The sequence below is a fragment of the Acyrthosiphon pisum genome, chromosome A1, assembly GCF_005508785.2.
Source record: "Acyrthosiphon pisum isolate AL4f chromosome A1, pea_aphid_22Mar2018_4r6ur, whole genome shotgun sequence".
Classification (NCBI taxonomy): domain Eukaryota; kingdom Metazoa; phylum Arthropoda; class Insecta; order Hemiptera; family Aphididae; genus Acyrthosiphon; species Acyrthosiphon pisum.
The window spans coordinates 67,841,404-67,855,577 of NC_042494.1; the positions used below are offsets into that span (position 1 = coordinate 67,841,404).

Here is a 14,174-nt window from a genome sequence, read left to right on the forward strand (position 1 = left end):
CCGACTATAAAGCTAGACCGATCGGCCGTTGCAGGACCATTACGTTTTCGGTACATCGTCTCAAAAAACTACGCCACATAGGTACGTCGTCGTGTATTCATATGTAATGTAATTCAATTACATGTTATTATTATTATTATTATTAACATTATTATTCATTATTAGTATTCTATGACATAGTTTTTTTAATCGAACGATTTGTTCTATGTATACTAATAATATTATACTGTGCATATTATTATTATTTATTTGTTGTTTCGTTATGGATTTACGGAAACTATACGTACCATGATATGATTATACATACTTAGCCTGGTCGTATATAATATTAATTATCATTGCGCTTCGTTGTTGTTTCTGATTATACACAAAATACGAATATTAATCAATTTTTAAGTCAAATTGAATTATTATAATATGTTGTTCACGATTAGTCTGATACGGCGTTCTAATTGCAATTCAATATAATGGATATTATAATAATATCTCATGTCATAAATTATTATTGTAACAAATTGCTATATTATATTAGTAATATTAACATCATTCTGAACATTTCTCCGAAACAAATCAACCGGTTGTTTGACAAGCGCGATTGTAAGTTTTCGAGATAATTGTATATCTATTATTCTCATGAAAGTTTAAGTAATATTTTCACCATATATACATAGTAAACAGTCATGTACTTCCGTATAAAGCGAGATTACAAGATAAACCCATTTAATTGGATATTTGTACAATTTATTCAAATTCAATAAATATTAATAGTATATTGTTTTTTGAAATTAATGCAAGTATACTAAGTAACAATAAAAATGTATATTTAACAAAGTTTCTGTACTTAACAATACCTATCAAACGTAAAACCAAAAATATATTGCCATTATAAAATTAAATATTATGTCGGAGGTATTTATAAAACTCTCATCTATAAAATGTTCTTAAAATTAAAATTAAAATGTGGTTACTGCCAGGAAAAAATATAATATGTGTGACGTAGGTATATGTAAAACAAATTAATAGTAGTATTCCGTTATCCGTATTAATTATTTTAATTGTAATTTGCAGCTATTAATACTGTATTAGTTAACCAATTATTTGATATATTAAAAAATAAATTTATGTTTTCGGTTTTATTCAAGATAAACTTATTACCTATATATTTTGTATTTTATATTTTTTTGATTCTACCTATACTCAAAATTCATTTTACTACAAATTATGAACTCAACAGGGTGAACTCGGGCGAACACTATCGGCGGTAGCTAGGTTCTCTTCTACCCGTTATCTATATCCTCGAAGAATGCATTGAAATTAAATTAATATATTTTGCACCGATTGGTTAGATTTTTCAATATTTATCGGTTGATAGGCCACGTATTGCGTTTTCCATTTGTATTTTTTAATATGGAGGTTTGTATCGTATTTGCACAGGTGTGGTAGAGTCACGTACCCATACATTTTTCGCCGATACGCCAAACGTATTTGTATAATATTATTTATTTTAACAATTATTATTATTTTAACCCAAAAGTGTCAACCGCTGTTTGCACGAAGACATAGAATAATAATTATTGGGTTTAATATCACTATATTATACACAACATGTTTCAATGTTTGTATAATATTGAACATGTTTCATATGGAGATACCACAAAACACTCAATGCACGTAAAATATTCAATTTTAAAAACCGAGAAAAGGTTTTATCTTTATGAAAACTGTTTGAAAAACGATCAGTTGAATTGTGGATAAATGTGTGCAGTAAGCGATATAGATATATAATAATAATTATAGGTACATGTGACAATTCAATTTAATATTATTATTTTGTATTGGTTTCCTGATAAATATTAAAAAGTAGGATCTACAATATAATGTCTTATTATAAAACTGTTTTTAATGTTTGAAAAGATTTCAAATTATTGTCAGAAAAATAATAATTATAATTCATAATAAATATTTTATTACTTATTCAAATCTAACGGCCAGTAAAATACAATAAAAAATTTACTACTCACTTTTAAATTACAATATTTACTGTTAAACTTATGATGTTTCGCAATCCCCAGAGAACATTCACGTTGGGTATTATAGGATGACGGAAGAATGGAAAAAAATTAATCAGAAATGAACATCGTAATAGGAACCTCATGACTCGTATATAATAATATGAGTATGGTTTGTTTATATTTATGATTTTTCAAACACTGTTAATTTTATCAATATTTATATTTGGCCAATGCTAATTAGTCACATAATATTATATTATATTGAGCTTATTATCGGTAACTTAACTAATTACAAATTGTATATAGATACTTACGTTAAAAAATTCCTATATACTGTTAGTAAAATAATGTATTATACGACTAATATATATATATATATGAGATAAACAATTTTATTTTGGCTTCATTGTATTATTGTAAATATTATAGCATACCTATACATTCGCTTTGGGTGTTTTTGGTTGGACGAACGTGTGGAAAAAAATTAATAAGAAATGACCATTATAAACAACCGCGTGACTTGTGTATGGCATATACAAACAATATTTTGACTTTCACCTCAATTGTTTTGGAAAAAAATATTTCTTGTCTGGCCGTCGTCTTTCACCGGCGCCGGGCCAGAATCCGAATGATCGACGACAACGACGACAATAGTGACGATGTATAATAATATTATTATTTTATTTATTATTACTATTATTTTTTTTTAAGCGAAAACATCACTGTCCCAAAACCATATTTAGCTGTTTTCTCCTATATAGGCGCGGTCGTTTTTTTCCGTTCTAAACGTTTTATTAATTGTTATGAGATTACGTGCCACGATCTAAAATAAAAAATTGTACAACGTGGCTTGATGATTTGACAGAGCCTCCTCCACCACTCATATACCCACCACACGCATCTTATATTCGTTGTTGCACACAAACGAATATACTCATAATGTGCCCACTGCCCATATGTCACAAACGCATCCTTAGGTCACTCCCACGGTAATGTTTACACAACGGAAGTACTCTGTAACCAACAACCGATTTTCAGCTATAGAGGCCTTTTGAATTTATTTATTACCGGACTGTAATACGCAATAGGTTGTAACTCAATAGTCACTTTTAGTCACATATTAATATTATAGATATGACTGTGTCAATTTTAGTCACTTATTTCACACTTAAAGTTTTTAACGTTGTTCTATTATCAGATTTAAATTCCAAATAGTTATATTGATAATTGTAATATTATGCTGTTCATCTAAGAAAGAAAAATTTTCTCGAGATAAAATTAATTAAATAATAACCACTAAACAATTTTCAGTAAAAATTTGGGATTTTCATTTGATGAATAGAGATTTATATTGTCACAGGACACTTTAAGCAGTACAAATATTCAGAATTTGAATAAATTAATTTGATGGGTATTACAGGAAAAAAAGGTGCAGGCATACTTGGTAAATTAATCATCCTGCGGTATGTAGTATATATACCTACTCCACTTGCGTATAATATTATGGTATATATTATAATATTATATTATCATAATAATATGAGAATGGTAAGTTTGACGACATCGTTTTAGGTGAGCCTCATCTATTGACGACGTTTCGTGATGCTAAATCAACGCGATTCGATTGTTGTTTTGTAATTTGTTCGCGTTTTTTATGTGACGTGTCGCGTAGGTATACATTCAGAAAAACTTTCCTGCATGGTTTACTCCTCGCTCATCCGCACACGCGTCTAATCGCTGACTATATGATGACGATAATTTATTATAAATCATAATGTAATGGTGATGATAATAACGATAATGACGTGATAATAATAAAATAATAACCCGTCAGACGTCGACGACGACGGTGCGGGCAACGTTTAATAGTTGTCACACGCGCGTTGTCACACATCTTCTCCGCCACCGATAGTTTGCAAGTCGTAATGACCCGTGTAAAAGCCGATCGCTCGTACACGCACATAATACACACGTCGTAAGTACTTACATAGGTACGTAACGCGGCGGCGGCGACGACAAATTATTATTATCATCGTCGTTGTCGAGTCTCAACCACCTGGTGCGTGTGAGTGCGCGAATCACCGAGTTCGGACTTGGTCGGCGGTGGCAGAGACGTGATTGGCATCGGTACAGGTCATTCACACCTGTTGCACCGGAGAGCAGTCTTCTGGGCAGAGTCCGTCCGCGCGCGCGCGATCGACCGAGCTGGGGACGGACCGGTTGCCTTATGGTGTGCTGCGCGTCCTCCTCCCACTACAGAAATAATGATAATAATATAATAACAACAACATAATGTAGGTACTCTTGTATAATACTGTAGCTGCTGCAATAATAATATTGTACGTCGTGTAGGTAGATATGTTCCTATTACGGAGATAGGTATTCGCGCGACGATCGATAAGTTTTATATTAATCCGTATTGGGCTAGTTCCATCTGCGCAAAAAGGTATGTTTTTGTGCAGGACAGCCTTTTTTAACGCCACATTGCTTCTGACGTAATCAGTTATCAGCTAAAGAATCTGCATATCTGCATATTCATGTAATTTAGGATCACCAGGGATGTCTGTCAAAACAAACTGATTGAGAAAATGTCTGCTATATATATTGTATATGATAAGTTAGTTATTAATATTAAGTTAATATTAAATGTTTTAGGGTGGATACAACTTTTTTTTCTTCGAAATTGTGATGGATTTTTTGTTATAATGTTTTAATTTCTTATCATTTCTTATTTCGCGGTACAGTACCTAGGTTGCTCTTAGCAAATATATACATATTATAGGTATGTGTAATATAATTACGTTACCATAGCAACCTCATTGATATATTATTTTAAATCATAGTTTTAAATACATATTTATGATTCAATGTTTTTCCACGCAGTAGATAAAATATCAGTAGTAGCGTATTAATTACTGAATTAAATTTTTTTAATTCGATAATCGCGTGGATGCTCCAAGTCAGCAACACGAAGTTAGTCACGAAACGAAAGACAAGTGTTAAATATCATAATATAATCAAATAATATATTGCTAGACACAACTAAAGCTTAAGCCTTCCTCTCCCCCCTCCCCCCCCCCCAAAAAAAAAAGGATTCGGCGTACGTGGACACATAAAGACCCATTGGAGTATTGGATAGTGGATACAGAATAGTACTGCAATTAGTTATCGTCATGTTATTAATTATTATGCGCAACTATAAATCCAAGGTACTTTAGGCTGATAAACTTTTTTTTAAAAATATTTTAGGTCACTAGGGTCGGCTGGCTTATGATTGGTAACCGATTTATTGTGCCACATTACAATAGTTTTACATCTTTTGATTTTCAATCATCTGTTTGTGCGAGACACACACTCAATATGCTCGACAAAGATACGAGGGTGTCGTATTTTATAATAATAATATTATAAAAGCAGCATTATAATATAATAATAATTTATGTATACCGTATTGTTGAATGATACATTTTTATACAATGCTGCAACATACCTTAGTTATACCTATATATATATGTGTGTATTATATTCCACTCGAGATGAAATCGATATCGATTTAAATTTCCATTCCAATTGAACTGAAACGAAAAAATGTATCACACTTAGGTCCGCGTGAGAATTAACTGGTGTTATACGTATATAGGATATGGTTATTATAATAATATATTAGATATACTTATTTATGTATACACCATAATCGATTACAAACACTTTTCGACGGAATATATTATTATTATACACAATGCTTTCCATAGGTAACAATATGCGCGATACCTAAGTCGTATCATACCTAATACCTATGTCCATAATATATTGTCTGTATATTTTTTTGTTTGGCAATATACCTACCCAATTTATTATTCGTATAATAAAAGTCTGCGTATCGTATTATCGAATTCTATGCGAACTATGTTCTGCATTCTGTACAAATTCTGTCTCGAGAAAAAAGTCTCGCCTGACTTCTTTAACCGACTTTTTTTTTAATACACAAAACTATTAAAGGTATTGTATTGCACGTGGTGAATGATGGTTTTGATTCACTGTCAATACATGTATAATAAATAAATATAATAAATCAAGTAGTTTAACGCAAAAACGCCTCGGAAACTAAACCTTACATAGGTTACCGCAACACTATGATTATTATGTTAATCGGGATTAGCATTAAAAAATATTTCTAGGTAGGTAGATAGACGTAGGTAGGCGTTCGGTGCGCAAATATTATTGCAATTTATTTTCGGGCTTGGAGTCCTGAAATACCGATCGTTATTATCATTTAACGAATTTCAACCTGCAAATTTATTAAATAATAAAATACAATAAAATATAGAATACTATAAAAAATTTAAATTGTATTAATTTACTTAATATTATATTGTGGTAAGACTCCCTATTTCCGCAAAAGCTGACTTACAGGGCATTTGGCTGAATTCCATTACATTTTAGCAGGTGAAAAACGTTCATTGGTCCAATAAACTTAAGGTCTAAGTCATATTCGAAGCGTGGAGATCGCATAGAAATATCAACATTTTATTCTCAATATAATATTTATGTTTCAAACATTAAATTATTTTATATTGTACAAATACAATATTTATATTTAAAAAAATGTTATTTTATTAAAATGGATAGTCTATAGTCTATGATAATGACATGGCTATATAATTGATAAGTGATAAAATAGGTAATAATTATTATATAACGTAATTTTATTATTTGTTTAGTTATGTTATTTTTTATCAAAAAAATTCAACAAAACCATTTAATATTATAATATTTTAATAGGATTAAAGTTCAGCTTCAGCAGGCGCAGAAGCATATTTATGTACGCACCTGTTGTACATAGGTATGTAGTATATACGATGGTGCACATGCAACCCTCGGTTGTATCAACTCTATTATATTAGTATATATAATCAATTATGTAATGTTATGTTATAAAGTCGAAATAAATAAATACACTTTTTTTTAGGGGGGGGAGGGGTTGTTTATGCAACGTGTCTCTACATTTGTGCACTTGACACGATTGGTCTAAATAAGAATGTGCTAAATCATCTCTATGTCAGACGACTAGCTCGTGCGCGAGCACTCAAGGCGCACTGTCGTCAATCCCGGGACAGAGCATCTTGGAGTATGGTCAGAGTACCGTCATGGCTTATTGTGTATCGATTCTTCCGAAGCCTTTTTTACAAACCGTAGGACCGAGTTCAGTCGAAACAGTGAAAAAATAAAAAATATTTTAACGTAAAAATCGATTTTTTATAAAGTCGGGTCATGTGGTGTATGCTGTAAAGTGTAAACCCGTATACAAGCGTTTTTTTTTGTTTCTTAGACATGTCCGTACGTCGCACTATAACATTATAGTATTATACAGAGCATCCGTTAAGTCATAAGATTATATATTTACTGTGTATTTTAACTTATAATGTATAGGTAAAGACTAAAGACAGTAGGTATACCTACGCATAGATATTATAATACTGTAAGTCCATACGTTGTTTTTTCTCTTTACATATTATTCTTATACATAAAAAAATGAACAAACATTTTAGCATCAGAAAACGCCAACCGAATACTTATTTATTGCTGGTTTTTTACAACACTCGCGCTCATTACTGTTGTGCAATTATTTAATAGTAGGTAGTTTTTGTTTTAATCGAGTCAATTATCGGGTCGTTTGTTTATATTTTTAACATGGAACGAAAGCATAATGTTACAGTTCTATCGAATTAACGTGCATAACCAGCTTTATTAAATTTTATATTTCATAAAAACTTGTGTCGTTAAAAACTAAATATTTTTAAAGTGAAGACGTCAACGTGTATTTCAGTACATTATATTGCACGAATATAATAATATTATATACGTGTATTTCATATAATATTATAGTCGTAAGTTGTATTAATTTCTACCTACGAATATAATATTCCAGACCTCGACGGTCATTTTTGGATGTGCAGTACGTACATCGATTACGATAACATATTATACAAAAGTAGGTTGGTAGGTAGATATGAGGAATATTGAAAATTACGAAAATTACCCTGGGAAGTCGATAAAAATTTATTAAATCGGCGTACTCGGACCACCTATAGCTGTAATGTGGATTATATTATTATATTACACGCGTACAATAAAGCTGGTATAAACCAACGTGCATAATGTAGGTAGGTACCTATAATATGATATGTACAGGCGCTCGGTTAGGTCGTATATCCACGTGTATAGTACACATACATAGAGCAGTGCCGAAGTGTAATTATGTCGTAAAATTTAAACGCAAATGGATTTTCCCATGAAATCGATTCGGATAAAGTCTCTTTCCGAGGCGTGGCCGGAATTATATGTATATATAAAAACAATTTTATAATAACCTAACGCTTCAGAGGTTCTACCACAGCATATATAATATATATATATACCTACTACAGAGGTACAGATATATACAGTTGTTAACATATTATATTATTATGTATACAGGGTGATTTACCAACCGCGTTCACCCCTTTTTTCTCTTCAATAATATAATTTTCAAAATATGATTTTTTTAAATTTTTAAACGAACTTAATGACCGAATTCTTTAGATTTTTTGCGCTAGGTACTTAAGGACACTCCAGTTTTTGAGATATAATTTTTTTTTTTTCAAATGAAAAATCCCTTTTTCTATTATTTAACTTTTTGGGGAATAATTTTTCTGAAAATGTTAATGGATCTAATTAAAAATTTGAACGAGTAGCTTCTGAGTTATTTAATTAGTTAATTAAGGATATTAGAGGTATTTAGGTTTGAAAGATAGTATGGGGACTAGGTATGATGATATTTTAGTAATTAACATAGATCTATCAACATTAAAATTTTAAAAATTGTCCAATAGTGTGATAAATACTATATCCAATAATATTATAATTTATAACCCTTTTTAATGACTATATATTATCCCCAGTATAAACATTTTAATAACCGAGGAACTACTCCTAAATGTTCAAAAAAATTATCCACAAAATAATCTGCAGTAAAAACGGGTGGGAGGAGTGGACACTCAATTCAAAAACAAATTTTTGCATCGCCACCGCTCATTTACCAGTAGGTAGGTACAATAAATCTCAACAATTTACGTGGGTCTTCAAGTTGGTATATTTAAAAAATCCAAAAATCAGAGTTTGAATAAATTCAATATTTAAGAATAGAAATCTGGATGAGAATGCTTGGCGAATCACCCTGTATAATATTATGTTTTACACATAAAACCTACGTTATTATTATTATTATTATTATTATTATATACGTCGCCGTGCCGTCGTCATGTGTGGCGGCATTTGCAGACCTGTACTACACGTCTGCGTCAAATGGACCGTGTATAATATCCCGTACGATATATTGTATTATATTATATCGTACACGTACACATATCATCTAAATATAGGAACGACGACTTGTGTGTCAAATAAATAACGCATAGTGTTCATTATATTAAAGACGAACACGTCGACGCCTACACGCACACACACACACACACACACACACACCGAGCATGCGAAAAATAAAGATAAAATAAAATCGTTATAATGTATACACTCGCACACTCACACACATTAGTACTATAGTGGATAAGTCGGGCCCGGTGTGAGTGTACACATTAGTATGCTCGTGGGAATGTGAGTGTTTTTTTTCGTTGTTCCGCTGCCGCGAAGGAATCAAAACGCGCGCGACGACGACTTGACTTTTAAAACGTTTTCGCATGCGTTACATAATATTATTATACTCGTTTTATAATAATATACAGAGTGATTCTCCGAGCATTATCAAACCCCCCCCCCCACTTTTGCTTTAATAATGCATGTGTTCAAATTCTGGTTTTTAGAACTTTAAAGTACATATTTTACAAAAATACCGTTTTTTCAACTACCTAGTCAAGATATTTTTATGGCATTTAAAAGAGTGCACTGCAGTAGCGCTACAAACTCACTATTTTTGTTCAAATGAGAATCATTCTTTACTCTATATTATTTAATAGTTAAATTTCCTGATGTACCTAAATTGAAATTCAAACGAGTAATTTCCAATTTATCAAACATTTTGTCCTAAGAACAATATTGTCCATCAGTTCATGATAATGGGTTTGAATAAAATATTGGAGATTTAATGATATAAAAGTATACTAGGTGTCTATTGTCTAGGTACCTATATTAACATTTTAATAACTCAAAAAACTATTCACACGACAATTAACAGCAAAAAAAGGAAGTTTATATCGTTACAGAACACTCATGATGATATGGTACATAAAATCTAAGTAATTACAAGTTTGGCTGTTATATTATATATACATACAAATTTTAAAAATTCTAAATTGACTAAATTAATTATTAAAAGACATAAAGGGGGACGCTGGTGAATCACCCTGTAAATTTGTTTAATTTGTTGATCACAGTTGTTATCGTTCCGTTTAGGTGTTGCACACCCATTATTGTCATCCATTTAGGTATGTAGGTACCTATGTATAGAACTTTTTGAAAGTCAATTTTATCAATTGAAGAGCATTCAAACGGTACCACATTGTATAGTAGTTTAGACTTAATGAGGCGTGTAGAGGATTTGACGATTTGAACGAGCAATTGTCGAAACCTCCACTCGCGTTATGTTTTTCGATCGAAAATACAAATCATCGTGACAATGTGACTATAATATAATGTATATATATATAATTACCAGGGCAGAGCCTATATCATAACTCTAAATAACAACAAAATATGCAAGCACTTATGATTTTAAACACCATAAAATATGCTCTAAAAATAAGCACTAAAAATTATTTTCTTGCCATTTAATTTTTAAAACGTATTAAAAATAAATCAAATAAATAGCGTTTAAAATAAGAACGACGTTACATAATTCACGGACAATAATTTTTGTTGGTACGACTCAATCGCAGAGGTAATATTATGTTACGTGGAGGCTTTCTGATATAACTAAATTGTAGAAGTATAACTAACACTGTCGACTTGATAAACGTTATTTAAAATTAAAATACATAAAACGTTTAAAAAAAAAAGAAACATGCCTCAAAATAATCCTAATATGTCTCAAAAAGCAAAAAAAAAATACCTTAATATTTATGCAAAAATAGGCAACATAAAATTACAGATTTGGCATTGTTTAGCTGGGCAGCTGGCCTTTTTTTTAAGATAAGGAAAAACAAACATGCAAACGCCAGAATAGTTGTCTGCCTCAATCATTGCATACGCGTATACAATTTCGTATACATGTTTCGCGGAAACTTTCGGACGATTCGGTTTTGCACACGCACACGTAATTCTCAAAGCCGGGTCAAACTACGTACGTAAGCCGACGAAAAAAAAATTAATAGGTTTTTTCCAATATCCACGCGATAACGAATCCGATACGCGACGCAGCACGTGTGTGTGTGAGTGAGAGGGAAAGATAATAAAAGAGAGAGTGAGTGAGAGAGAGAGAGAGAGAGAGAGGAAAGAGTGAGAGATCTCAGATGGTCGACAGTTTCGTACGGTTTCGTAATATTATTAATCTAATATATTGAAGTCGAAGCCGAATTTGTTGGACGCAGAAATCTGATGCGAATTAAAATATTAATAATATTAATAATCGGTTCGTTGATATGTTTATAATATATTAATCGACGGCCAACCGCCCGTAATTTCGTGCTAAAGAGTTAATCGTTCGCATCGGTTTTTTTTAAATACGTTTACCGTTTGTGGGCTACGACTCGGCAGTGTCCTAATAATAATATTATTGCGTATGCCATAGTATAATACAACGTGTACATTAATATACCAGTTAATATTTTAGAGGCGTAATATTATATAGGTAGGTATAATAGTAGGTAAGTAGTTCCGCAGGAAATACAAGTCGGCGGAAATTAATTTATATTTCGGTTTCGAAACCAGTTACCAGTTTTTTTTTTTAATTATCGAACCGTTCTTTTCGCAAGCGCACTGAGCTTATTGTCCCGAAACGTTCTTAGGTTTTCAGTTTCATTTTTTCAATAATCTATTCCATAGAACGATAGTGCTGCATAAATGTGTTAGTGTGTATACTTACTACCACAATGTTTTAATGGAACATGTTGAGAAATGTGGTTCATTAACACATCAGGTATGATGTGATTCATTTAACTCAATGTTTCAGAAAACATTTAGTTCTTGAAAATATTTCTTGTGCATAATTTTAAGTCTTTACGAAACAATACATTACCTAGTGGATAAATATTATTTTAATTTTACTATTTTTTTATTATTATTAATTTCGTATTCCGGAGCAAAATATTATTCGGAATATTTCTATTCATAAAAATCAAATTTTGGCCAAGTAATAGTTTATTATATTTATAAGTATTTAAAGTTTTGATGACCGGAGTGAACCAACATTTTTTGAGGTACCAAACCTCTTTGTACTACTCCACTGCGCTCATGTAAACTTTAATCTCAAAGAGTATAGACTACTCATTCAAAATTATATTTCAACATACTGGAAAACCTCCAAAAAATATTCTGCTTCTAAATAGATATCTAATTAAAAATGCATTTTGTCATTAAAAATGTAAGACGTCATTTATGAAACGATAATGATCAAAATTTTCTATGGAAAAATGTGGTTTCTTAACGACTTGAGATTATTTTCTAAAACGTTAATAGTTTTTTTAAATAATGAGTGTCTCACGTTAAATGGATCACCCGGTATAGTGTTGTGGGCTGTGTTGTGTTACAATAATAATAACATAATGGTCGTCCACTAATGACATTATCAACGAGAGAGAATTTTTTTTCAAACGCCTTCCACGCCACAATAACTGTAACGATGACTATTTACGACGCGGACTATAATTCAGTCGTTGCGTTCACCGACGAATTTAAGTTATACGCTTACCTGTTATTACGATAATATGTACGTCTTATAGTATTAGACTACACACAATCTACCAAAATATTGTGTTTTTGGTAGTTGTTGCGTGTACAATATTGTTTGTTATGGTAATAAAAATTCATATGCAAAGTAGCCTAAAATAATCTCAAAATTAACATTTTTAGTGCATAACGTCACTTTTAATAGGTGGTATATTAATATATATATATATATACGCATTATCGTGATTATATTATGCACGAACTTATAAAACATAATGTTTCAGACATTTCGAAGCGTACACAGCGCGGTGATAAAATATGATTTTTTTTTTAAACTGCGATTTTGATCCTTTTTGAACTCGGTCTAACCTATACGCGATGGAATAATGTATAATATATACAGTTACACGTGTAATTAATCGTTACAATGATGATCCGAGCTAAACGTATTTGCTGGTGTGAAATTTAGACACTTATAAAATGTCAACGTGCGCAACATTATCAATCGGTTAGTTTCCACCATAGACATACGAGTATAATATATATTTACATTATATTTATATGATGTCTATGGTTTTCACTAATCTACGAACAAAAGTATAGGTTCGTTTAGTATAACACCGATCGAGTTCAAAAGCTCGCCGTTCGAAAGTTATGGATACTAAGTGGGTTTGAATGTTTTTGAACGTCTCGGGAAAGCCATGACTGTCGTTTTACATTTAAAACTATCTATATAATACAATAAAATCTGCTTATTAATTATATCATCAACCTCGACGGTTATTGTATATTTTTACCTATATAATAATATGATCCGGTAAATTAAACGATCGGTTATACATGGGAAATAAAGTGCTATAGGTTTAATCAAAAATTAAAATATTATTTATGACTTGTGACTATTAAGTATGTACGTACGTAATTATATCTCTTCCTATATATTATATACTTTGGCCCTACATGCACAATATGCATATACAATTATATTTAATTCGTGAAGTATACTTTTACTAATTCTAATTCTTTCTGTTTAGCATTCCGGATGGCGAAAGCTGAGAAACATTGTTCAGTGGACGCCGTTTTTTCAGACTTACAAAAAACAGAGGTATCCGTGGGTACAGCTAGCCGGACACCAAGGTATGTTCATTTGCGTAAAACCTTACTATATTTTAGACTAATCCTAATGGTTATACGGAATAATTAACTTCGATGACGAGCTGCATACTCGTATAACTCGTACATAGTATTATGATTTGCTCTCAAAAACAAAAAATCAAGCGCAGT

At 31.3% G+C, this 14,174-nt stretch overlaps 1 protein-coding gene across 3 annotated transcripts in view; it reads left to right on the forward strand.

The window, feature by feature from the left end:
• LOC100165797 (inositol-trisphosphate 3-kinase B) overlaps positions 1–14,174 on the forward strand; it is a 375,342-nt gene that overhangs the window by 324,139 nt on the left and 37,029 nt on the right. For all 3 annotated transcript variants that reach the window (XM_029487408.1, XM_029487406.1, XM_029487407.1), the window contains exon 3: positions 13,925–14,027. In XM_029487408.1, coding sequence (XP_029343268.1) covers positions 13,925–14,027 — 103 coding nt within the window. The remainder of the gene's footprint in view (positions 1–13,924; positions 14,028–14,174) is intronic.